We start from the raw sequence: 26,339 nt of genomic DNA, 5'->3' as shown, positions 1-26,339 counted from the left end.
TAAATTTCAGAACGAAAAAACATGTAAGTTCAAGTTTAGAAAGATTACCGCGCTCGTTTTCAAAATAAATAATTGTGCTCTTTTTGCAGTAAAGCGATTGCCCCTGTAAACTATAAACCATGACATATTTTACTCCACCGCTATAAAGGCATTTTTAAAACCAAATGCCCTTTTGAATTATAGACAGGCAATCACTAACTCGTTCAAGAATATAAAGGTTTAGAAATTGAAGGAGTTTTCAAACTCAAGGCAACTGCATTTACATTACCAGATATCATTCATGTAATAAAAAAGAGACCTGAGTATTAGTGCTATAACAAGCGCTTTAAAAAAATATATGCTTCATATGATCTCGATCCCCTATAGATTTCTCAAAGCCCGGCCTTCTAACATGTACAACTCATTTAACCGACTGAGAGCATTATCTTCCCTCGAATTTCCCCTCAAAACTCCCTCGCTCGCATTTGTAAGTCAGTCTCATCAAGTAACGTTATCAAAGGTCATATTCATGCTGTCATTATGAGATTGTACTTAATAAACATGTGATCGGTCGCAGTGCAACCTAAAAAATCTTGAATATTTTGCTTGCTCGCAAATAAAACCACAAGCTCAACTGCAAAATACGTCCGGAAAATACGTTGTGAATCAGTATCTCATGATCTTGGACTACGTAGGTAAAGAGAAAATCTTGAAAGTCATCCCTGATAATGTATTACAATAAAGGGCAGGCGCGGATCCAGGATTTCTTAGGGGGGGGGGGGGCCCAAATTTGAAATTATGCGAGCCAAATATTGGTACGTTATGGTGACCAACAGTGACGTAATGCGGGGGGGGGGGCGAGTTTCCCCCTCCCAGGCTTTGACGTTTCATTATATTATTAGAGAAAGAAGACGATTCGTTGTACCGTTCTCGAAAATAATTCTCCTCTGAATTTAGTTTTTCTCCTCCCGCGCGAAGCGCGGAAAATTTTACGATTTATTAAATTATTAGAGAAAGAAGACGATTCGTTGTACAGTTCTCGACTCTTAATCCTTGTCTAAATTCAGCCCCCCCTCCCCCTCCTACGCGAAGCGCGGAAGCTTTGACGTTTTAATAAACTATTAAAGAAAGAAGACGATTCGTTGTACCGTTCTCGAAAATAATTCTCGTCTGAATTTAGTTTTTCCCCCCCTCCCCTGCGAAGCGCGGAAGCTTTTACGTTTCATTAAATCATTAGAGAAAGAAAACGATTCGTTGTACAGTTCTCGACTCTTAATCCTTGTCTAAATTCAGTTCCTCCCCTCCCCCTCCTGCGCGAAGCGCGGAAGCTTTGACGTTTTTAATAAACTATTAAAGAAAGAAGACGATTCGTTGTACAGTTCTCGACTCTTAATCCTTGTCTAAATTCAGTTCCTCCCCCTCCCCCTCCTGCGCGAAGCGCGGAAGCTTCTACGTTTCATTAAATCATTAGAGAAAGAAGACGATTTGTTGTACAGTTCTCGACTCTTAATCCTCGTCTGAATTCAGGTCCCCCCCCCCTCCCGCGCAAAGCGCGGAAATTTTTAATCTTCATTTAATCATTAGAGAAGAAGACGATTCATTGTACCGTTCTCGAAAATAATCCTCATCGGAATTTAGTTCCCCCTTCATCCCGCGCGAAGCGCATAAGCTTTTACGTTTCATAAAATAATTAAAGATTCGTATTACCGTTCTCGCCTCTGAATCCTCGTCTCAATTCAGGCCCCCCCCCCTCCTCCCCTCCTGCGCGAGGCTTTGACGTTTTATTATTAGAGAAAGAAAACGATGCGTTGTACCGTTCTCTATACTCTTAATCCTTGTCTGAATTTCAAAGAGGTGGGGTCGAGGCGGCGGAGCCGGCCCCGGAAGCTCAGGGGTTTTAGGCGTTTAATTAAGGTCAGATGAGCATATTTTTGTGTATACCTTATTATTTTGTGACACTGGCAAGTCACTATTTGGCGTGGGGTCCAGGGGGCGGAGCCCCAAAAAATCAGGGGTTTTAGGCATTAGATTACCGTCAGATGATCATCAAGGGCCCGCCGTAGGGCCCTAGATGGAATCCAGGGGGCAAAGACCCCGGAAGCTTAGGGGTTTTAGGCATTTAATCACGGTCAGATGAGCATATTTTGATGCCTCGAGGCTCTCGATCCCCGCCGTTCCTCGGGCCCTGACATGTAGGAATCTCAAGAATCATATTTTTTGCCTGGTTGTAAATTTAGGAATTTTTTATTTTCCAACAAACACATACGAACGTATAATTTACTAAAAAGTGAGGAAAAATTTCGGAAATTATGTCATTTCAGCATTATTTGTAATACACCGTTGTGGAATCAGAAATAAACCACTTTGAATTTGATTTCCCCCAAGCCCCCCCCCCCCCTCTCTATCAGTACGCCAGTATCTCCTCTTTCCTTTTTTTTCTTTCCCTTTCCTTCCTTCTCTCTTATTTTTTTTGATTGGGGGGGGGGGGGGGTTAACAGCCTGGGAGGCAAGGCCCTTTCGGCCCCCCCCGATCTCCTTCTTCTCCCTTTACTTTTCTTCTTCCTCTTCTTTCTTTCCCTTTTTCTCCTTTTTCCCTTTCTCCCTTCTTTTCCTTCTTCTCTCTTTTTTTTTTTTTTTTTTTTTTGCGGGGGGGGGGGGGGCCAAGGCCCGCTCGGCCCCCCCCCCCTGGATCCGCGCCTGATGAAGGGATATGCAATGTCTAAAAAAAATAGTTTAAAAAAAAATCACTTTGAGCTTCCCCTTTGTAGAGCCCCTTTTTGTTGGTGCCCCCCTCCCCACTTTTAAAGACGCTCCGCCGCCCCTGAAGACAAGTAAGTACTTCTGAATTTGACAAATATCATTAGGAGTGTACGAGATGCGCAAGGAGTTGCGTAATCTACGGAGATTTAAAGAGCGCCATCTATGTACTCATATCTAAGATAAACAAGATTCTCTTTTGCGATTGATATTCGATCGCAAGTAATTTCAGTACGACGTGAGCACCCGACGAGTACGACCGCGGGATCCGAAACTCTGCCTTATAATCCCGACATATACCATCTAGTTGGCAAAAGTTCAAACCCCTTCTAGTTTTGGGTCTACAAAAAGGCAGAATTACTGTAACCATGGCTCTTCGATTACTCTCAAGACAAATTCGAGTAAGTTTCAAACTAATGTTGTGAGATCGAGAGTGAGGCTGAGTGATGGATGCTCGTGTGTCATTGACATTGATAGCTGCACTAGCGTATCAGCGCAGCTCCGGTGACATAATGGAGCTGGAGTGCCCTTGAAAATGTCAATGACAAAGTTGTTAAAGAGTTCAAATTGGATTTAGTTTAACAGGGCAAGTCTGTCCCATTCGGAATTTTAATTGAATAAATAGGGAAGAATTAAACAGACCAAATGGTAAAAGTTTCATCTAAATTGGATGAAAAACAAGAAAGTTATGCCTTATGGAATTTTAAAGTTTTGCTTAAAGTTTTTGGTTCTGCATAGAAAGGTCTAGACTAGATTTTAATTAATAATTTCATGAAACGTACACTGAAGAAAGGGCTTTGCATGAGAAGAAAGAAGAGTCCACTAAGCACTACTATAGTACTCTACTAGCAAACAACGAAGCCAGTGTGAAGTGTTCGTCGGTATAGTGATTAACCCGGCCAGTCCCAGGCCACACCCCTGCATGAAGAGGCAGGTAAACAAACACTACAATTAAAGTACAATAAATGATGTGTTCGTCAATAACAAATATCTTCCTTTAACCCTGTAAGTTGGGGCTCTGATCGGATCGGAAGATCGGAGCGACACCCTCGCACCTTTGATCGGTATCGGATCGGAAGAGCGACAAAAAAATTCGGCCAATTTTTTTTTTTTTTTTAATTATTTTTTTATGACGAAATTTTTCAAGTTTTTGGCTATCAAATGCTCAAAAAAAGTTCATGGCTGGGATTATTTTGTCATTTGGAGTTGTTGTAGACCATGTTTGTTGATATTTTGTGCCTTTTCATGACTTTGAAATTAATAATATTGGTCTAAGAGCAGAGGCAAAACATGCGGGCCGCCATCTTGGATTATAATGTAGGTATTTTTTTTTTTTTTTTAATGACGAAAACGTTCAAGTTTTTGGCTATCAAATGCTCCAAAAAAGTTCATGGCTGGGATTATTTTATCATTTGGAGTTGTTGTAGACCATGTTTGTTGATATTTAGTGCTTTTTCATGACTTTGAAATTAATAATATTGGTCTAAGAGCAGAGGCAAAACATGACTTCCCGTTACGTTGAGCGTGTTAGCCATTCCTCTGATTGGTCCGTTAAGGAAGGTCGTTGTACGTGTGGTGCGACAGCCGTGTTGCCATTTTCATGTTATATTTCCCATAGACTATACCCGTATGAGACAGCCGTGTTGCCATTTTCATGTTATATTTCCCATATGAGACAGCCCTGTTGCCATTTTCATGTTATATTTCCCATATACATGTACCAGTATGAGACAGCCGTGTTGCCATTTTCAATTTCATGTTATATTTCCCATAATATGAGACAGCCGTGTTGCCATTTTCATGTTATATTTCCGATATATCACACTCGGAGTCTCGGCAATTTCGTCTTGTGCTTGTTCATACATATTAAACAGACTTTATTATATTAAACAGAATTTATTTAGTTGAATTTCATCGGTACATGCGATCTGGTACGGCATTACTCGCACCACACGTACAACGACCTTCCTTAACGGGCCGATCAGAGGAATGGCTAACACGCTCAACGTAACGGGAAGTCAAAACATGCAGGCCGCCATCTTGAATTATAATGTAGGTATGCATTATAATCCAAGATAGCGGCCCGCATGTTTTGCCTCTGCTCTTAGACCAATATTATTAATTTCAAAGTCATGAAAAAGCACTAAATATCAACAAACATGGTCTACAACAACTCCAAATGACAAAATAATCCCAGCCATGAACTTTTTTGGAGCATTTGATAGCCAAAGACTTGAAAATTTTCGTCCTTAAAAAAAACAAAAAAAACCTACATTATAATCCAAGATGGCGGCCCGCATGTTTTGCCTCTGCTCTTAGACCAATATTATTAATTTCAAAGTCATGAAAAGGCACTAAATATCAACAATCATTGTCTACAACAACTCCAAATGACAAAATAATCCCAGCCATGAACTTTTTTTGAGCATTTGATAGCCAAAAACTTGAAAATTTTCGTCATTAAAAAAAAAAAAAAAAAAAAAAAAAATCGCCGATTTTTTTCCGATCATTTTAATTGATCGGCGATCGGTAATTTTTCCCCGATCACCCCTGATCGGATCGGTATCGGCGGCCGATCCGATGATCGTTTACAGGGTTATCTCCCTTTTCATTTACTTTATGTTTTAAGGATGTCAATCATGTCATCATGTATTTTTACTGTTAATCTATAGTATTTTGAATTGAGCCCGCTCTCTTCTTTTCTTCGTCTCATAATATCTTGCTGTTTATGTGCAGGGCATTGGTGTTTGCGGAACGCGAGGCCTTTCTTCTGTCAGTAGTCCCGCAGAAGCAGCAACCGAAGGAAAGTCATCAGGTCTATCTTTTGGTAAGTATCGGTATACATGCTGTGAGTAAACGTGCCCCTCCCCTTGTTTCATAGACGCAGGTTATGTTAAGTGGAAAACACTCCATCCCTCGGATAGGACGTTAAATGGAGGCCCCGAGTACCGGAGACTATGTAGTCACCACCCTTGCATGTTAAGAATCCACTGCACTATTCGTAAACCTCGGTGTAGTGGTCCACCTGCACACCCCAATTAGGCCAAGTATATACGGCATCTGCAAGAATCTTTAGTAGCCTATTGAAGGAGGCAGATTATCTTGAAGAAGAAGAAGAAGAGTACAGTGGAACCTGTCTGTAAATTGTAAAAACCACTCAAGGAAAATGAAAAAAATGGCCTTTTATAGACAGGTGGTCTTTATATACAGGTGGTCGCTATTAAAAGCAGGTTCGACTGTAGATAGCTCTTAACGAAGCAGAGGTGTGGTTGGTCCGCAACTCGTCTTGTGATATGGATTGCGGGGATCAGAATTAGCATTGTTTGTATGGATATTTCACTCCCGTTTTTTTTTTAATGGTTAGTTTGGTCATATGGTCACATTTCCACCTGGAAACTATAAATCCTTAAGATCTTGCTGATCTTACCCTCAAATGTCACAATAAGTACCCTTTGGCTTTAAGTACCCTGCAACAAGTACCCTTTCAATTATCAAAATGGTCAATAAATACAAAATAGAACTTGAACTTGCTCATGTGCCATGTAATGAAACGAGCTACCTACAGGTAGTTATGTGATCTATTTAAAAAAAAGATTAAGGCCATAAAGCTGGAACAAATTGAATTTTACAACTTCGTGGTTAAAAAAGAAGAAGACAAAAAAAAAGTTTCATTGATGACATTGCATTATACATTATTATACTAGTATACAGTAATTTGTACAAAGTTTGAATGTATTTCCTGTACAAACTGAATCATACTTGGGTGAACATGCCCCATATTGCATCAGGAGTACACACTTAATAATTATTATTCAGATATGACCAACTAAAGTGCTGTGATCACTTTTTATTTTAATGATGTAAATGTAATACGCCTCACATTTCTGTATCTTTATCTTTAATACAGAGCTAAAGTGAATACTCGTAAGAACTTTGAAGTGTGCAGTTGCCATTCACTTTCACATCTTAAAAAAAAACAACTTGTGATTTACCACTTCATACCCAATGAGCCTTAATTGTACTCCACAGCTAAAGCAACTTCTTATTTTGCACACAGTATGTGGAACACCACATTAATGTTAGGCCTAACAAAAAAAAGATGTTGTATTGCCCTTTAGGTGCCAAAACATGGGTCGGTCGGTCTTTTTTTTTTTTCAACTTTTTTTTGTCTCCCTCTTTGGGCTGATATTTCTCTGTTTTGAATGCTTTAAAACATTTTTTTCTAAAAGCGGTTTAAAAAAAGACTTTTTTACAAAGCCGACCGTAGATTTCAAGATTTTTGGGTCGGTCGCAAAGGGCAATGCATCATCTTTGTTTTTTAGGCCTAATGAAACAGTTGTATTCTATCCATGGCTCATAATCTCTTTTGAACAGCTCTCTCCGAGGAGCAGCTGCAGTACCAGGACCTGACAAGAAAGTTTACTGCGGAAGAGATCATCCCAAAGGCTGCAGAGCTTGACAGATCTGGAGAGGTAATTTATTTCTTATTAATTGTTATGTCATTTTCTGGTCTGTTCTATCGTATGGAGCAGAAACATAGATGATTATGGAAAAGAAAGTCACGTCATTTAAAAATGATGTGAATTTCAATAAAATTTGAACGGCAGGAATTCACTTAATTCTTTTAAATGTGTGTAAATATTAATATAAATTCCAAAATGTATCAAAACTTGACTTCTCAAGTAGTACAGATAGTCGAGTCATATTTTGTGTTTAGGTTATCACTTCAAATCATTCACACTAGATTCATATACAGTGTAGAGCTTTTACATGTACGTGTCAAGAAGTGACTTTTAACCGCCAAATTTTCACGATTCAAGATTATTGTTTGCTCTATTTAAATAAATATATCACAATTGTTTGAGCTGAATCAGCTGAAAATCAATGTGATGGGATATATTTAGAACTGATAATTTCATATCATCATTTCATACATAAGATAAGAATTGACTTTAACCCTTATTATGAGAACAATCGTAGTCTGCTACAAGATATCATGGAAATTAATGTGATGGGATATATTTAGAACTGAGTATTTCATATCATTTCATGCATAAGATAAGAATCGACTTAACCCATATATATTATTAGAACAGTTGTAGTCTGCTACAAGATATCATGAAAATCAATGTGATCGGATGTATTTAGAACTGATAATTTCATATTGGGATATATTTAGAACTGATAATTTCATATTGTGGCGTAACCTGGCTCTGCTGGGGTAGCGTTCTGCCTCGCAGTCTCTCAAAACCTGGTCCACGCTCTCGACAATCATTCATCAACTATATCTCTCAGTGGGCTCTCACAAAAGTATGTCGTGCAAGAATAACGTGGACTAGCTCTCATTTTACTCACTCCCGCAATCACTGAATGTCTGACAGGACTAAAGAAACAACACTTGCACAGTATCTGCAGTTCATGACTTTACTCGTTCCTGGTGACGAACCTGTCGCAACGACAGCTCGACGCTGACTCACAGATCACAACTATACAGTGCGTCCCAGAAAAAACGAAACCGAGAAGTATCAATGTTTTATCATAACTTAATCACAACCATAATTAATGAATGATACATATTTGGAAAGCTTAGAGTCTCCTCTTTCAGTTGATGCTACTCTGATGATGCATATTTCACGCATGAGTGATAAAAAGCAATTTGAAGGAAGGAAACCAAAAAGACATTTGGTGGGCGGTATCTGAATTTCGAAGAAAAATTCACATTTCTAGAAAGTTGAGTTTCTGCCCTTTCATATGACACCTCAATCAGGAAAAATGAGCGAGGAATAACAAAGTTCTGTTTGTTTAAAGTAGCCCTTACATTTTCATAATTTTAACAAACGAATTCATTTTCACTGAGTGCCTGCCGTGGCAAAAAGCAGATTTGACAAAAGACTTAACTCCGTTTCGTTGACAATCAGCCATGCATGAAGACTCTCGTCTACGGCTGATTGTCAACGAAACGGAGTTAAGTCTTTTGTTAATTCGTTTATTGATACGGCGGGCCGCCAGTGAAAACGAATTTGTTTAATAAAATTATGGAAATGCAAGCACTACTTTTAACAAACAGAACTTTGTCATTCCTCGCTCATTTTTACTGATTGAGGTGTCATATGAAAGAGCAGAAACTCAACTTTCTAGAAATGTGAATTTTTCTTCGAAATTCAGATACGGGAAAGTTTAGGAAAGAAAAGGTGCGGAAGGAATAGGACCAGAAATTCTGACTTATAACACAATGATTATACAAGTTAAAATGAAACATAACCCTCTCCTTTTTCTCCTGCTATCTAACAAATGCAAAACAATGCATCCCTGAACTATCGTAAACACAAAATATTGGCCTAGTAACAATACAACGTAAGTAATTCGTTCAACCTTGGTAAAGTGCAACCTAAGAACTTGAATAATAATAATAATAATAATATTGGCATTTATATAGCGCTCTTACAGACATACATGTGTATCACAGCGCTTTACAACATATTATTATTACCCCGGTCATCGGATTCAGGCTTACCCGCACACAAGGTATGCACATTCTCCACTCCCTGGGGAGCATTCCAGCCAGTCGCCATTTTACAAGCGCCACTTGCTAATCAAACCACATTAGCTTTCGCATCCTACCGGGTACCCATTTTAACACCTGGGTGGAGAGTGGCAAATGTAGATCAATGTCTTGCCAAAGGACATTAGTGCCGCGGCGGGACTTGAACCGCGGACCTTGTGATCCACAGTCCGGTGACTTATCCACTCGACCACGACACCTCTACAATAGAGTGAAAGAACAAAAGAAGTAGAGGGAGAACGAATGAAAATATGAGTTTGAAGACAGACAAAGGGTGAAGGGTAGAAGGAATGCAGGATTTAAGATGAACAAGATAAGGCACAATTCATTACAGGTACATAAGTAAAAACAACAAAATACAATTAAATAAGTTGGGTCTTGGTGGATTCCTAGTTCTCGCGGGATCCCTCCTGGAGGCTGGGACCGGAACCTTTCGTGGTGCAGGTACAGTCGGTTCAACAAGTTTCGAAGCTTCCCTGTCGACGGGGTCAACCTCCTCTTCCTCTCCTAATGCTGACGTGCAAGTTGGCTAGGAGCGTCCTGCTCAACCTTCGTGCTGACTTACACTCGCTTCTAACTAGGAGTCCGTAGGCTGAAGAGTGCCACTTCGTAGGGTTTCAACCTGTCCACATGAACTACCTTCAACTGCCGTACACTCGAGCTGATGTCTGCATTCGTTCCTACCCCATAGAACCTCAACTCCTCCAGCAAACCTTATCTCTGGTCTTGTTCATGCCAAGGTATCCACTAGACTTGCCACCAAGCAATTCCTTCACAACGACCTCTCGAAGCTTAGCTTATAAGACAACATTCGGTTACCCTATGGTCTTGGTCACTATTCCCATTTCCTGTCGAGAACGCCTTGCTTCATTTCCAGTTGGGCTCACTTCCTCCAAGGGCTTCTCCACCCTGGACTTTGAAGCCATTGCTGACCAATCCGGCCGGTCCCCTGACCGCTGCTATGCTTCCAGGATCCACGTCGTACTGAAGGATCTTGCGCCTGGTCTTGGTTCATCTGCTCATTCCCGATGCTGGGTTCTATCGTAACTGTCCTTGCCTCCGCATAGCTATCTCGGGGTACCTCCACTTTTGGTGCTACTTGTTTATCAGAGATTGTTGACTCCTTGAAGTTCCGCCTTCGCCTTCACACGAAACATTGGTAAGTGAGCGTCCAGAACGGTGCACGGTTTTGAAGTCGCACTCTGCTATCACTTGCAGCCATCGAGCCATCTGTCCCTGCAAACCTCGGAAATCAACGAAGTGCCCCATGATCAGTCCTGACCTCAAATCTATGACCATAATACTGGGCCATAATAAAGGCAAAACTCCATACAGGCACTATACTCACAAAATTCACTGTACAGGCGCTATCATTATTTACACAGGCACTGTACCTTACATGTACATACGCAATCCTTGCCTTCGCCTACACACAGGCGAAACCTCAGGCGCTATCTCTGCCTTCGCCTGCACACAGGCCAAACTCCAAGCGCTGTACCTTCCACGTACATGCGCAACCCCAGGCGCAACCCCAGGCGCCATCTCTGCCTTGGACTGTTGAAGATCCTCATCTCCACGCTGAACCTCTGCTGCAAGCATCCCAATTTCATCCTCTATTGTCACTCGTTGAGCAGCCATTATAGCACTCTCTCTTATACTTGCAAAAACACAAAACTCTAGTCAGACGCTGTGCGGCGCTATGTCTGCCGGCGCCTATATAGGCGCTATACCTCCCACGCGTAGGCGCTGTCACTGCCGGGCGCCTGTAGGCACTATACCTAACACGTAGGTAGGCGCTGCCACTGTCGGGCGCCTGCAGGCGCTATACCTAACACGTAGGTAGGCGCTGCCACTGTCGGGCGCCTGCAGGCGCTAAACCTAACACATAGGTAGGCGCTGACACTGTCGGGCGCCTGTAGGCGTTATACCTAACACGTAGGTAGGCGCTATCTACTTCCGGGTTCACTGTTGGGGGAGTTCGTTCTGAGCTGCTACAGCCACGTTGCTTCAATCCCACCGCTGCCACCAGTGTGGTGTAACTGGGCTCTGTCGGGGTAGCGCTCTACCTTGCAGTCTCTCAAAACCCGGTCCACGCTCTCGACAATCATTCATCGACTATATATCTCTCAGTGGGCTCTCACAAAAGTATATCGTGTAAGAAATAACGTGGACTAGCTCTCATTCACTTACTCCCACAATCACTGAATATCTGACAGGAATAAAGAAACCACACTTGCACAGTATCTGCAGTTCAAGTAACTTTACTCGTTCCTGATATCGGACCTGTCCCAACGACAGCTAAACGCTGACTCACAGATCACAACTATATAGAACCTGTCCCAACGACAGCTGAACGCTGACTGACTGACATCTCACGATGTACACATATATATTTCACGATTAACTATAACGCCCTCGACGTCTTACTAAATTACTGGGCTAGTTATGCTACAATATCATCATTTTATGCATGAGATAAATAATGACTTTAACCCATATTATGAGAAAAATCTTAGTCTGCTACAAGATATCATGACAATCAATGTGATGGGATATATTTAGAACTGACAATTTCATATCATCATTTCATGCATAAGATAAGAATTGACTTTAGCCCACTTTGAGAACAATCGTAGTCTGCTACAAGATATCATGGAAATCAATGTGATGGGATATATTTAGAACTGTTAATCTCATATCATCATTTCATGCATAAGATAAGAATCAACTTAACCCATATTATTAGAACAATTGTAGTCTGCCACAAGATATCATGGAAATTAATGTGATGGGATATATTTAGAACTGACAATTTCATCATTTTGTGGATAAGATAAGAATCAACTTAACCCATATACTAATAAGAACAGACATAGTCTGCTACAAGATATCATGAAAATTAATGTATGAGTGGCCATATTATGTAGTAGTTCTAAATCTATAAAAAAAATAATTTAAGTACATGTTTTTGTCAAAATCTTACACATTTCCAAACACACAATAGAACCTCTCCTCACTCTGAGCCTGTGGCACAAAAAGGGTCGCAATTAAATAGTGGAGTCATGCACTGGGAGACAATAATGCAACTCTTTTATCAGTAAGCAAACTTGGTAAGATGATATACATTGTTTACAGTGTACATGCAGACACAAGTTTGCTTTATATCAATTAAGGATTCACACATATACATTGTACGTGACATCACGAAATGACACCGCTCTTATGTTACCATTGTCTATGAAATATTGGAGTGGTTCAGACTCAAAGTTCTCTGTGCTCAGTCCTTGCCATTAGACCTCATTCAATTATCACGTGAGCTTTAATGTATTTTGGGCAGTTTGTCATGTAGGTTGTACATACATAGACACATAAAAATAGCCTTATATAACAAATTTGAATACAATAATTGTAAGCTGAAAATATTCTACTTATACAAATGTATGTAAGGCCATTAAAAAAAGTATACATGTTTAGCGTCCCCGCCCGCTTCCTTTTTGGGGGCCGCCTCCTATTTTTTTATTTATTTATTTATTTTTTATTCTTTTTAAGAAAAAAACATGAAAAATGCTGCTAAAATAGATCTATTTCTGATAAAAAAAGAAAAGAAAAAAAGGGCCTCCTCCCTATTTTTCGAAAAAACAGGACGCTAAACATGTTTTTTTTTAAATTTGGCCTAAAGGGTGCTCCAACATTATATGCCCTGGCAACAGTTGCTTTAGGGGTGTTATTTGTCAGAGATGTAGGTTAAGGGTTAGGGAAGTCTGAAGGCACATGCTCTAATTTGACATCACTAATTATCACTAATCCTAAAGCCTTGACTAGAGCCTAACACTGTCAGTCTCCGGCTGTGTACCCCGTTGCCCCCCCCCCCCCCCCCCCTTGCACAAAACTTACCACTGATGGTAATTCCTGTGACATTACTATTTACTACCATGGCAACGTCACTCAACCGCCCATCACATCAAGGTTTCCATGGCTGTTACTATTAATGGCAAAGTTACCACCAACAGTAAGTTTTATGCAACAGAGCAGCTTAGGTAAAAAAAGCCTATGGAGAAATGCTGTCAGCCTAGTCTCGCAGTGCAGACAGTGTTACACACAGTGAATGACAAGGGCTTGTGCCTGCAAACTAGGGTAAGGGTCACACATAGCTACATTACTACCCTGGCTGTGTATTAAAACCTGTTCTATTGGTTCTCAACATTTCAAACACCACTGTACAAAACTCAACTGATTCACTCAAAATCGGTACTTAAGTGACAATTGATGACACCTAAATAGCAGTAAAATACAATTTTTTCAACTTACTGATGTTAAAAAGAATGATTTAAAAAATTCAAATTGTAAGTCTAGTGGCAAATTTGCCGATCATCCACATCAGCATGATTGTGTGCATTTGTGTGCTATAAGTGTATTGACTATTCATGCGTGCAAATGCTGCCTATTAGCACATAGTGCAGCGCTAGAGTTCAATACACATGTAAGCGTTGACTCTCTATGCTTCGCTGGAGTGGTAAGGGTTAGGTATTGATGAAGTGTTTGTCTATTGGTCTGCGGCTGAAGTTCAGCAGTTGGTTTCGTGTTGAAAAAGCCATCTTCAAGCAATTCGTCACAAGGTTTCCATACAGCCATGTAAGGTCAAAGAAATGGATGCATGGTCAAGACATAAAAGGACTTGAGTTTTCCATTTGCACTTTCTGCACATGTACAATTTTTCAGAGCATTAATTCTGGATCCAAAGATCAAAAGGTCACTAAAAAGGTCACTAAAAAGGTGACACTAAACTGCTACATTGGATATTGCACTAACTGGGCGTCGACTTGGCTAATAATCAGAGTTATCTATCGCCATGTGTACATTGTGATAATATGGACTTGTCTGTCCCACTGGTACCTGACATTGACCTCAACTGTCTACTGATTATGCCTAAGTACTTTAGATACAATGTCCGTCACTTGTAGCGTAGATAAGATGCATTCTGATATGAAACCCAAACATATTCTTCAAATTCAGATTACATTGTAATTACAGTTATTAAATAGACATAAGCTTATCTTTATTTACAGATACACACCCAGATGATTTCAACCAATGACTTGTCCAAAATTTTGATTTGTTACCAGAATTTTTGTCTGAAGTTAAATTAGTTATTGCATGTACATACCTTTTTTTAAATACCACCTTAGCTTTCAGAGTTTTTACTTAGTCAAGATGACATGGTAATTGATATTTTGTCTATGAATAGTATTCATAGGAAGTTATCACATCACAACGTGCATTGAGACAGTGGCCTTGGAAAGAAAACAAACAATATACCGGTACTTTCAAGGTCAGACCCCCTTCTTCTGCAAATCCCCCGCATCAATTCGAAGAAGGGTCAACAAAATATAATTTTTTCTGGTCCCATTATTTGGAAAAGTCTCCCTTTAAGCATTCGTTCTTGCACCTCAGTCGCATTATTTAAGAAACATTTAAAAACTCATTTGTTTTCTTTGTAATTGTCATTTTTTAGAGTGTAATGCACTTGGAGAGTATATAACTATTATGTTTGTATTTTAAAATGTAAAGCGCCTTGAGCATGTTCATGTAAAGGCGCTAAATAAATACCAATATGATATATACATATGTACAATATCATAGACTGCAAAAGGATATCAGAATCAGTAATGCACATTTCCTAAGATTTTAATGTAGTTTCATTTAATGTTTGTGTGTTATATTTGTTCAATATGGCCTTCTAGTACAGGAAGGGGAAACGAAATACATGTATGCCAGACTGCTTTTGAATATAGGGAAATAGGAGGGTAAAAGGAAAAAAAAAGAGTACTGGTAAGATACATGTAGTGGGAGAGAGAGAGAGAGAGGGAGAGGAAGAGGAAGAGGAAGAGGAAGAGGAAGAGGAAGAGGAGAGGAGAGGGAGAGGGAGAGAGAAGAGAAGAGATGACCAAGGGAGCGGAATGAGGAATGGAGGGAGAGAGATAGAGAGAGAGAGAGAGAGAGAGAGGGGGGGGAGGAAGAGGTGCAGGGGGGGGGGGGGGAGGAAGCAGGGGAGGGGGAGAGAGAGAGAAAGAAGAAGAAGAAGGGAGAGAAGCCAGAGAGAAGCCAGAGAGGAAGAGGAAAGAGACGTTATAACCCCAAATGGAGCAAAATATCAATTACAGAAATCCATAATGTACACTTTTAGTAGTTCAAAGTAATAGGCAAAAAACAAATTGTCTTGGAACCTCGCAAGATACATCACAGTGTTGCCAATTTATGTATGATTGATCTGAATCATAACTTTCTTATATTTGAAATCGGGGTGGACTTTGCCCTTTAAGTTATGTATTTGCCGGATTTTTTTTTTTTATTATCTAATCATTCTTATTTTTTCTTTCATATTTCCAGTACCCATGGGAAATCATCAAGAAAGCATGGGAGCTTGGACTGATGAACACACATCTCCCGCAAGATATTGGTGAGTTTTAAATCAACATTTATTCTTTCAACCATTGCATCAATTGTCACTTAAAATTATGCCCAACTGTGTACTTTGATAGGAAATTCGATTAATTTTAATCAATCACAACTCTTTACAAGGCAGCCCCTGTTATGTCTTTTTTCAGTAGATGCTGACCAAGTCTATTTGTAAGATGAATATATGATAAGAAGCAAACACGCACAAATTTGACATAAATTTCAATTTCAATTTGTGGATATATGATAGACTTTTTGTATATGTACATACACTGTACATATTATACAAGTTTTATGTTTCAAGTTAATTGATACAAATCCACAAGGTCGGATTGTCATTGTGATCTAGGAGTACCTTTTTTAGGGGGAGGGGGGGGGGGGGGGGGAGGGACGGGGATTGTCCAGTGAGGGGTAGTAGAACAGTCCAAGGGGTACGGTCCACAGGGTAGTCCCTCATGTAGTTGACCCAGAGTGACCGTACATGTAGGCTATATCCATATAGTGTTTCTGTGAATACTACATCACAGTGGATTGATCTTTTGTGTCCCATGTTTTCATATCTGTGTTGGGTGTCTGTTAATTTCTAATGAAGAATGATGATAACAAATAATGATAATAATGTTAGAGGTAATGCAAAGTTTCTGGAAATTTAGAAAATTGGATGGATATTAATTCTGTACAATTTTAAAATATATTTGAATGCCCCTTTGGATGTGTTATAAGCACTAGAAAATTTAGCCCCTAAAACACTTCTGCTTGAGAAATTGAATAATCTAATGTTTACTGGTGCTTCTGGTAAATTTCAAATATTTAAAATAGCGCCTAAGGCCATTCCATGGTAGCTGCGACCATGGAACTCAGAATATGCAGTTCTGATATAAAATTTCCAAAGGGGAATAGCACATCGGTCGATTGTAGTCAAGAAACATTGTTTTGATGCTATAATAATATAATATGCTAAAGCGCTATACAACATAAAGGGTTTATTATTTACAATTTCATCACTATAAACTCGATTTCAACCGCGACAACGGTCATTGAAAATGATAAAATCGCATTTATGCTTCCATTATGTTCATTTGAACCAAATTCATGACCCCATGCCAAAACTTTGTAAGAGAAGATTGAGTTCTGGGAAGAGGTGAAAGGAATGTTGTGAGCATTATATGCAAGTGTGAAAGAACATCATACATGTATAAAAAATGTTCCCTGAAAAGAATGGCTCTTCAAATGCCTTAATATTCTAAATATGGCATGTAACATCATAAAATCAGGACAGAATTTTATGCCACATGTTCTTGTAGTCCCATATACATTTTTCTGTGTATAGTGCTTGTAACTTTACCAAGACTGGGCCAAATTTCTTATCATTTTGATGATTCCAGAACATTGAAGTACATACCATTACTTATATGCTAGATGATCAACTTTTTCTGATCCGATTCCACCAAGCTTTTTTCACAATGTAATCGCATGACCATAACTGGTCTTTATCTTAAATAATAAAACAGTGCTTATAATGATGCCCATGATTTATACTAACAGGTGGACCTGGTCTAGGCATCCTTGACACGTGCATCATCACAGAGGAGCTGGCCTATGGCTGCACAGGAGTTCAGACCGCCATTGAAGCATGCTCATTAGGGGTGAGTCATAGTTCAAAGGTCACGTCAGACCATACAACCTTAACATTGACTGGATTTTGATCGAGATTCAATCGGGATTAGATAAGGAATTTCAGAGATGTGTATTGTTCTTGATTAAGGTCCTGAGTTGTCATATGAGTAGAAATAATGAAATAGCAGTGTTGAGAGCAGAGCTCCACACACACTATTTTATTATAGTGCATGGTCTGGATTGACATTTTTAGGGTCTGTCAGAGCTGCCAACTAGTACGGATTTCCCGTAATTGGTACGGAAATTAACGATCATTATGGCAGTACGGAATGTTGTCAAAAATATTTTTTTTTTTTTTTTTTTTTTGTGCCTAAATATGATTTATCGTAGCGAGTGCTGTCCAGTATGGGGACCATCCATCACTCGCTGAGAAAGATGGAAAAGTATCAAGTATTCTCCTAATAGAAGCCAATTTTCTTTTTCATGGAAAACTGATGTGTTGTGATGACCTGAAAATCAATATTTAGCAACTTTGTGTTAGCAAAATCACCAAAAATGAATCATGTATGCTATTAGATAAATTTATCAGTTTTTATTTGACATGAATGCAATTTGACTTATTATATTCCAGAGTTAGCATCATAGTTTTATCATTTCTTCCTTGATGTAGTCAGCACCAGTGATACTTGCAGGCACCCCGGAACAACAGAAGAAATATCTTGGCTGGCTTGTGGATGAACCTATTGTTTGTGTAAGAATGGTCTTTTACTTTCATTGAATCGGAGGATTTTTAAAGGCTATCTGCACTAGTTTGGCCAGGAGGGAGTTGACCTCCCTGCAAGGTCACTGGACAAGTGGTTATCTCATCAAATCAGCTCTCAATTAACATACGAAAAAGGGGACCACGGAGGACCAATGGTCACCGCTTAGGCATTGTTTGCTATAGAGGGCGCAAGTAGCTATAAGTAGTGCAGTGGGAGCTTTAAACAATCCATGCTGTACCAAAACCTATACCCTGTTTCATGAAACTTATTATCAATTACAAGTCACAATCAGCCTTATGAGCTACTAAAATTGGGGCATTTGATTGGCTGAGAGCAAATTTGCCATACAAATTTAGCATTTGTTATTGATAACAAGTTTAAAGATAAAGACCAGTTATGTCATGTGATTGCATTGTGGAAGAAACGTTGTGAAATCGATCAGAAAAGGTTGATCATCTAGCATAGATGTACTGCAAGGTTCTGGAATCATCAAAATGAAAAGTTATAAGTTACAAGCACTGTACACAGAAAGATGTATATGGGACTACGCACACTTGCGCGACACGTGCGTTTTTATCTCTCACACACCAATAGATAAACTAATTTACCAAATATATCAATTAGCAGGCGGTTTCCGGGCAAAATTTGTATCATCATGTATTATTCAAAACATATTCTTTCACATGATTGGTAATAAGAGCTTCCATTTCACTTTTTGAAATTGGGGCGTTTCCAATACTGGTCTTTACCTTTAATGAAAAGGGGCCCTGATTAAAGCAGATGGAGGTGTTGTGGTATAGTGGTTCATTCACTTGACCCTCAATCCAAGGGTTGAGGGTTCGAGTCCCAGCCTGCCACTAACATCCTTCGGCAAGATGTTAATCCACATTTGCCGCTCTACACCCAGGTGTAAATGGTTACCTGGCAATTGCTGGGGTAATAGCAATTTTATTGGCCTCATACAGAACAGCAGTGATGCTGAGGAGGCTTCCCTGTGGTAAACAAACTAATCATTTGATGTTTGAAGGTTTGCATGGTGGTATGAATAATCCCGGTAGAAGTTTACGGTACACCATGTGTAAAGTCCTAGAAGGACTAAGGAAAGTGGATAGAAAATAGAAGTGAAATAGAAAGGCGAGAAAGTGGAGGTTGGAAGGAAGTGAGTATAGTCCTGAAAAGGACTGTAAACCAGAAAGTTGTAGATAGGATGAGAAGACGGACAGTCAACCTGTCCGAAACGTCGAGTCTACTCTCCTGCTCTTGCTCTGCAACTCTACTCAACTCTTCAACTCAATCCAGTCTTCTACTCAAACCTCTCATCCTATCTACAACTTTCTGGTTTACAGTCCTTTTCAGGACTATACTCATTTCCGAAAGATACTCTTCCTTCCAACCTCCACTTTCTCGCCTTTCTATTTCACTTCTATTTTCTATCCACTTTCCTTAGTCCTTCTAGGACTTTACACATGGTGTACCGTAAACCTCTACCGCGATTAAACTAATCATTGTTATTTTAAATTATTTTATTGTTAATGATATTGTTATTACCATTATTGTTGTTGTTGTTGCTATCATTATTATTTCTCTATAGTCCTTTATGTAAAAAGTAAAATTTCTCAAGTTAGATTAACTTGTACCAATCACCTTAAAATGATTTGTGTATACCAGAACAAGAATGCATAAAATTAACAAATTTCAAGTGCTCTTGTTAGAGCTAGCTGGTTGTACAAAAACCAACATGCCAAAAATATGACATTTGCTTGTACACTATTTCAGGCATACTGTGTAACGGAACCAGGAGCTGGATCCGATGTCGCTGGAATCAAGACCAAGGCTGTCCGTAAGGGCGACGACTACGTCCTGAACGGGTCCAAGATGTGGATCACCAACGGTGGCCATGCCAGCTGGTACTTTGTGCTCGCAAGGACCGACCTGGACCCCAAGGCATCGGCTAGCCGCGCTTTCACCGGGTTCATCGTCGAGAGGGACACAGAAGGAGTTACTGTTGGAAAAAAGGTAAGCATCATGCTGAAAATCTGTCAAATTAATAGTGGATGATACGTTCCATTTTTTCAGTCAGGGAAAAGTCTTGGAATGAGAGAAATGTCATTGTGCAGAATATCTGTTTAATTAATAGTGGATGATAAGTTTCTCCTTTTCCAGTCAGGGAAAAGTCTTGGAATTAGAGAAATATTACTCAAATATAAAACAAATGGGCTCAAATCAAGGAAAAACCCCCACTGAAATCAAGGAAAATTGGGAAATTTCATTCACCCAAAAGGAAAGCAGTCTCTCTCTCCTATATTTTGTCTCTTGTCCTAGTAGCATATCCACAGGATGAGGACATATTAAACTGGAAAGAGGTCTGAAATATTACCTGGAATTTTGAAACCATATCAGGGAAAACAGAGAATTTTAATTTTGTTTTTGTAATGGATGAATCCGCCTTTAAAGATAAACTTGAGTTCTGGTAATGCGATTGCATTGTGAAAGAAAAGGTGTGGAATGGATCAGAAAAGTTTATCATATAGCATGTAAGTAATGGTGTGTAATGCAAGGTTCTGGAGTCATCAAAATCATCATAAATTTGGCAGAGTCGTGGTAAAGTAACAATCACTTACACAGAAAGATGTATATGGGACAACACACATGGTGTCGGGGCTAGCACTACCCTGATTTCCTTATCTTTCTATGCTCATTACTCAGCCAGTATACATTTTCTTCCAAAAGTGTTTGGCACATGACATTTATTTGTAAACTTGAACATTCAGTGTAAGTTTCGTTAGATTCTGTGAGAATTCATTTTCTTTTTTTACCAGAGTTTATCTTTAAACAAACAGATTCATTCAATGACATGATGTTAGGTATGATTGATCAGTTATCCACATGAGGGGAAACGTACTTTGAACATAATTGTTATAAGGCTGCATATTTGCTGAAGACTTTACCAGTGTCCCTCAGTTTTGGGGGCTAATGACAAAGCCAGAGCAAATGAGAAGAGACGGCACCAAATATAGTGGAACAATAAGTTCTGCATCTTCTAAGGCCTACCCCTGCATCCGCTGTGGGACTGTGGCACAATGTGTTTATCCCGCATCGTGTTCGCAGTCACCAGCAGGCACGAATGGACTGAGAAATACTGCATGTCATGTTTTAATTGAGTGCAGAATAAGTGTGCTGGTACACTGATTATGTACTTATGCATACAGTACCAGTATGTTTGAACGGTGGAGGTTATGGACTTCCATTAGCACTTACCGGTATTTGGCTATATTTATTGGTTATGAGATTATGTGGACTATACAACTGATATAACGTATCTGAATAATTTGGCATATAATTAATTTATATGTCATATTTGTATGTTATGTCTTTCTTTTGTTCCTTGTTTATAATAATAATATTTAATTTTTATATAGCGCTTAATACAAATGTCTCTATACTATTACCCCGGTCATTGGATTCAGTGCTTGCCCGCACACACTGTGTGCACAATCTCCACTCCCTGGGGAGCATTCCAGTCGGGCGTTACTTGACCGCTCACAAGCTGTTTGACCAACAATGACCGCCGCATCCTACCGGGAATAGTGCAGATGGTTTTATGTTATCTCTTTGCGCAATATAATTCTCACATATTCATTTAATTTAACTTCCATTTTCCATTTTCCATTTCCTTTTCTAATTCCGATTCCAATAAAAGTTCCAACTCCAATTCCAATTCCAATTTCTATTTCCATTTTCCAATCCCATTCCCATTCCCATTCCAATTTATATTTCCAATTCCAATTCCGAATCGAATCCCAATCCCAATTCCAATTCCATAATTTCAAGAGTACACTATATATCATCGTGACAATAACTGCACATTTGATACATTTGTAATCGACAACAAGAGAGTTAATACACTTTATCCCCCTCCCCCACCTTTTAGGAATGGAACATGGGCCAGAGAGCTTCAGACACCCGAGCAGTCAACTTTGAAGACGTGGTCGTCCCCAAAGAGAACGTCTTGTTAGGAGAAGGTCAGGGGTTCAAGATCGCCATGGGAGCCTTCGACAAGACCAGACCCCCGGTAAGACGACCTTCAATTTGTCTTGTCTGATATTTGTTTCTTCTAATTAAAAAAAAAAAGAAGATGGATTGATGGATTGATGGGTGCATGGATGGTTGGGTGGGTGGGTTGGTGAGTGGGTGGATGGGTTGATTGATTGATTGATTTATTTATTTTTTTCTTGATTGTTTTTTTTTCAGTAATGATGATCAATTTTAAGTGAAACCATAATGGGGTCTTTGTTGTTGTTTTTAAGGTTTTAACTGTAGTATTTATTCAATATGACAGGGCTCCATACTTTTTTTCTTCATAGGAGGTCTACATTGAGAGTTTTAAGATCTGTATGCATGAGCCCCTTGTTAAAACTAAAAAATGTGGGTCCTGAATTTGGGTGCCCATGTGTTCCAGGCACCTATTTTTTTTGCGAACCCTGAGTATGGATATCAGCCAGACATCAGCCTGTAGTCTTTGATAAGGCAGATTTAATTATTCATTAAAATTTATTGCTGATGATCTTATGACAGGTCGCTGCTGGAGCTACAGGCCTGGCCAAGAGAGCCTTGGATGAGGCTCTTAAGTACTCAATGGAGAGACAGACCTTTGGCAGGACCATTGCAAATGTAAGTGATAAGTCGTGGGACTTGCTGATAGCGTTGGTTGTAGGTTGGAGGATTTGTTGTTTAATTCGTTTAACGCTACCGCGATAATGAACTGGTGATGCTCCGTCTATTTACAAAGTAATATTGGAAGCTCATATTTTGAATACAGTTTGCTTGCATAGAACCCAAGGAGACCTCAGAGATTTGATTTAACAGAATCACCCTCCAATATGTCGAAATCTGGAGATTAAGGCAGTATCAGGTTCCGTACATAAGTTGCTTGTCAATGACTTACTCACTAGCGCTGCATTGTGCTTCACTTACATGTATCACGGCCGCCTATTGTAATGTGTAGTGAGTATCAGCAATGACTATCAATGAACAAATTGTGTTAGTCTTTGATTGGGCTCTCATAAAACAAAAAAACTTGGACATATCAAGCTAAAGGTACTAGTACTGTTCTAGTACTGTTAGTTCGCAAACAGATCAAAGTTTTGGCATGGATTATGTAAATATTCTCAGTAAATAGCTGTAAATCTTATCAGGTCACTGATCTGACAGCTTCTTTGTCACACTGAAAGTTTATATTTTTGTCATGGTCGGCAATTCGTAAATAAAGGCCCCAATAAAGGCTGTGACTGAGCTCTAATTCGTGAAAATGTCATTTATGCAAAAGTTTGGGAATTGACAGTGTTCTTCTGTTATCTTGACCCTCATACAGCACCAGGCAGTGGCCTTCCTCCTCGCTGACATGGCCGTAGGTGTGGAGGCAGCGCGTCTCTTGACCCATCGGTCAGCCTGGGAGATTGACCAGGGCAGGAGGAACACCTACTACGCCTCTCTGGCCAAGTGCTACGCGGCCGACGTGGCCAACAAGAATGCCTCGGACGCTGTCCAGGTCTTTGGAGGAAACGGATTCAACAGCGAGTACCCCGTCGAGAAGCTGATGCGAGATGCTAAAATCTTCCAGGTTAGATCGCAGATAGTAATGATCATAATACAGACACACCTGGGGGGTGTCTCACAAAGATTTTAAGTTGAACTTATCTCTAAGTTGGACTTAACAATTATGGAAAGCCATTAGCATCTTTGAAAATATTTTTTTTTAAGGCATAAAATGTTGATTAAAATTGTTCATATTTTCTGTTAATTAAGGAGATTTCATGTTTTTGATGTGGAATTTATGGAAAATTTAAAATACTTGAATGTTTGCATTTTAAGTTGTTTTTTTTAAGGCTACAAATGGCTCTCCATAATTTTTAAGTCCAACTTAGAGTAAAGTTCGACTTAAGATCTTTGTGAAGCATTCCCCTGCTGTGGTAATGGCCTGTATAGCAAAGGCCACCTGTCTGTAAAGACCACATCTCTTTTGTTTCCTTTGTAAACAGTTCTCATTGAAACCTGTACCGAAGGAACCTGTACATTTCATTTCATTTCATTTCATTTATTGGTTCAACTATTAAAAAAACAAAAAAACATTCAAATTACAAACAATGTTTAAAAGATATATACAAAACATTTGACATACAAAGTAAAAAAAATGAAGAGAACCTGCCTATAGAGACCACTTTTACAGTCTTCCATACAGGTTTCACTGTATTCAATTATTGACCGATTTGAGAGACATAGTTAAAACTACTCCCTGAAAGGGTTTTGAAACGGCTGTGCTGGTACACTCTCTAGACCTCTGAAAGGCTATAGATTTAAGCTGTGACTCGAAAAAACTAGCAGTCAATAATCGTATTGCAAGTGGATTGTTGAATTTGGTATATTTTGATGAAAATATGTCTGTCAAGTTGTATTTTAACGTATAAAAGAATGGCAACTGCGTGCAACAAAGGGACTTGCACATATTCACTGAGCTCTGTGTTATAACATACAGAAGTGTTGAGGTTATTTACTGAACATCATCATAAAAAACTGCTGCGGATCTGCCGCATCATTTCTGAATGCGGCTTAACTCGTGCTCTTTCCATCTTTTTGTCCTTTTCAGATTTATGAAGGTACGGCTCAGATCCAGAGGGTCATCATCTCCCGCGAACTGCTCGCCAGGGCCGGCCAGACTACAATGTGAAAGCAGCTAGTGTCAGCCTATAGCCTCTTTCACACATGAAACATGTGAAGAGGAAAACCACATTTTTAAAAACGCTGTTGGGCAATAAAAGATATTTTCAGCGTGAATAAATGGCTAGTGAGGATTACAAATGGTAGATGTCTTCAAAAAGTACCCTACATGCACTTACTCATCTCATTAAAAGATACAGAAATCTGAAGTTTTCTATGTTTACGTAATTTTATTTTGTTGTGTCAGTTAATTTTAAGCAGTTTTATGTGAACATAGCTAAAAGGCCATTTATCCTTATTGATGTAAGGAAAGGCAGAAATAAAGAGAAATGAATGGTTGAAAGTTTTTTTTTTTTTTTCACCAGCACATAAGTTTTTTATTACATGTTGAAAGTTTTTTACCAAGTGTTTACCTGTTTTGTATTTTATAAAAAAGAAAGAGGAAGACAAACAAAAAATTATATAGGGGCCAAACTTAAATCAGAATATCTCCTTTCTTTGGCTGGTTTAGCCTCTCTTGTGTGGAAGGGCTTAAAAACAAAAATATGAAAATAAAAGACTGAAAATGCCCCCAAAAAGGGATTGCCAAACAAAACCATCTTCTATTACTTCCCTCAGCTGAAACATAGGCCTACATTTAAAAGAATATAAACAAGTAATCAAGCATTTGTATATTTTTGGTTATATAACTTGGATTAGAAGAAGTCAGAAATGTAATGGTTGTGGGTTATGCAAGCGACATGTACATGAACATGTTAACTTGTTTCAATACTGAAGTAAATGGTGATATGGAACCAGCTGAAATATTTGCAGGAAAACTGTTAATTAACATTTCAGATTACCGTTACTACACCTACCTGTATATGTGATTGCAATAACATTTCTGATTTGTATATGCTATGTGACATTTGTACTTCATGTGTTGGTGGTGAACAAAACAAAAACACAGAAAGTGATGACTGAGAGAAACCGTTAACTTGCTTGCAGTGTCTCAGGTTAAGGGGTTAGAGGATGCGCCCCACTCCCTCGAAAAAATGTAATCTTCTTATTTTTGTTGTTTTTTGTTTTGTGTTTGTTTTGTGTTTTTTTAAGAGGGGGGTGGAGTTTTTTGTTGTTGTAAATGTTTCTGCATTTATTGATAATTCAAATACAAAACAGTCAATAATAACAATAGTATATGATATTATTGATTTACATAAAGATTGACAACTGAAATACACGCACATGAAAATGCATATATATATATAATTGAAAACTTGAAAGTATGGAGGTAAGTCAAAGAATCAAGATAAATGCAGAGGCCAACTGTCATAAGCATGAATGCTTGATTTACAAATATTTTTGAGCTAACTTGTTAGCAAATGTATTCTGACACCCATATTCAAAAGAGAAACGGACTATGCCTGCTTGAGGGTGAGATTAAGGAAGATATACATATATGTTCAAGTGTATTGTATTTCATGAAGTTCTATATGTATATGAATCTAATG

General features: G+C 39.0%; 1 protein-coding gene across 1 annotated transcript; it reads left to right on the top strand.

Moving 5' to 3' along the window:
* The first annotated feature begins 2,955 nt into the window (after positions 1–2,955).
* On the top strand, positions 2,956–26,339 carry LOC591118 (probable medium-chain specific acyl-CoA dehydrogenase, mitochondrial). The gene is made up of 11 exons (XM_030997673.1): positions 2,956–3,137; positions 5,473–5,563; positions 7,111–7,208; positions 15,686–15,755; positions 17,300–17,400; positions 18,042–18,122; positions 19,912–20,151; positions 22,067–22,207; positions 22,711–22,806; positions 23,507–23,755; positions 24,779–26,339. Exons 1-11 carry the CDS (start codon positions 3,105–3,107, stop codon positions 24,857–24,859), a joined length of 1,281 nt encoding a protein of 426 aa, XP_030853533.1. The 5' UTR covers positions 2,956–3,104; the 3' UTR covers positions 24,860–26,339.

This window comes from Strongylocentrotus purpuratus, unplaced genomic scaffold, assembly GCF_000002235.5.
Source record: "Strongylocentrotus purpuratus isolate Spur 01 unplaced genomic scaffold, Spur_5.0 spur5_scaffold_4, whole genome shotgun sequence".
Taxonomy (NCBI): Eukaryota; Metazoa; Echinodermata; class Echinoidea; order Camarodonta; family Strongylocentrotidae; genus Strongylocentrotus; species Strongylocentrotus purpuratus.
Note: the sequence above shows the minus strand (reverse complement) of the source record. Positions and strands in the feature narration are given on the sequence as shown.

Excerpts from the sequence above, each read along its gene's own strand:
- LOC591118 (XM_030997673.1), top strand. The coding sequence starts at position 3,105 with ATGGCTCTTCGATTACTCTCAAGACAAATTCGA. Across the intron at positions 18,123-19,911 it reads TGGATGAACCTATTGTTTGT|GCATACTGTGTAACGGAACC; the intron begins GTAAGAATGGTC and ends ACACTATTTCAG. Across the intron at positions 23,756-24,778 it reads GAGATGCTAAAATCTTCCAG|ATTTATGAAGGTACGGCTCA; the intron begins GTTAGATCGCAG and ends TGTCCTTTTCAG.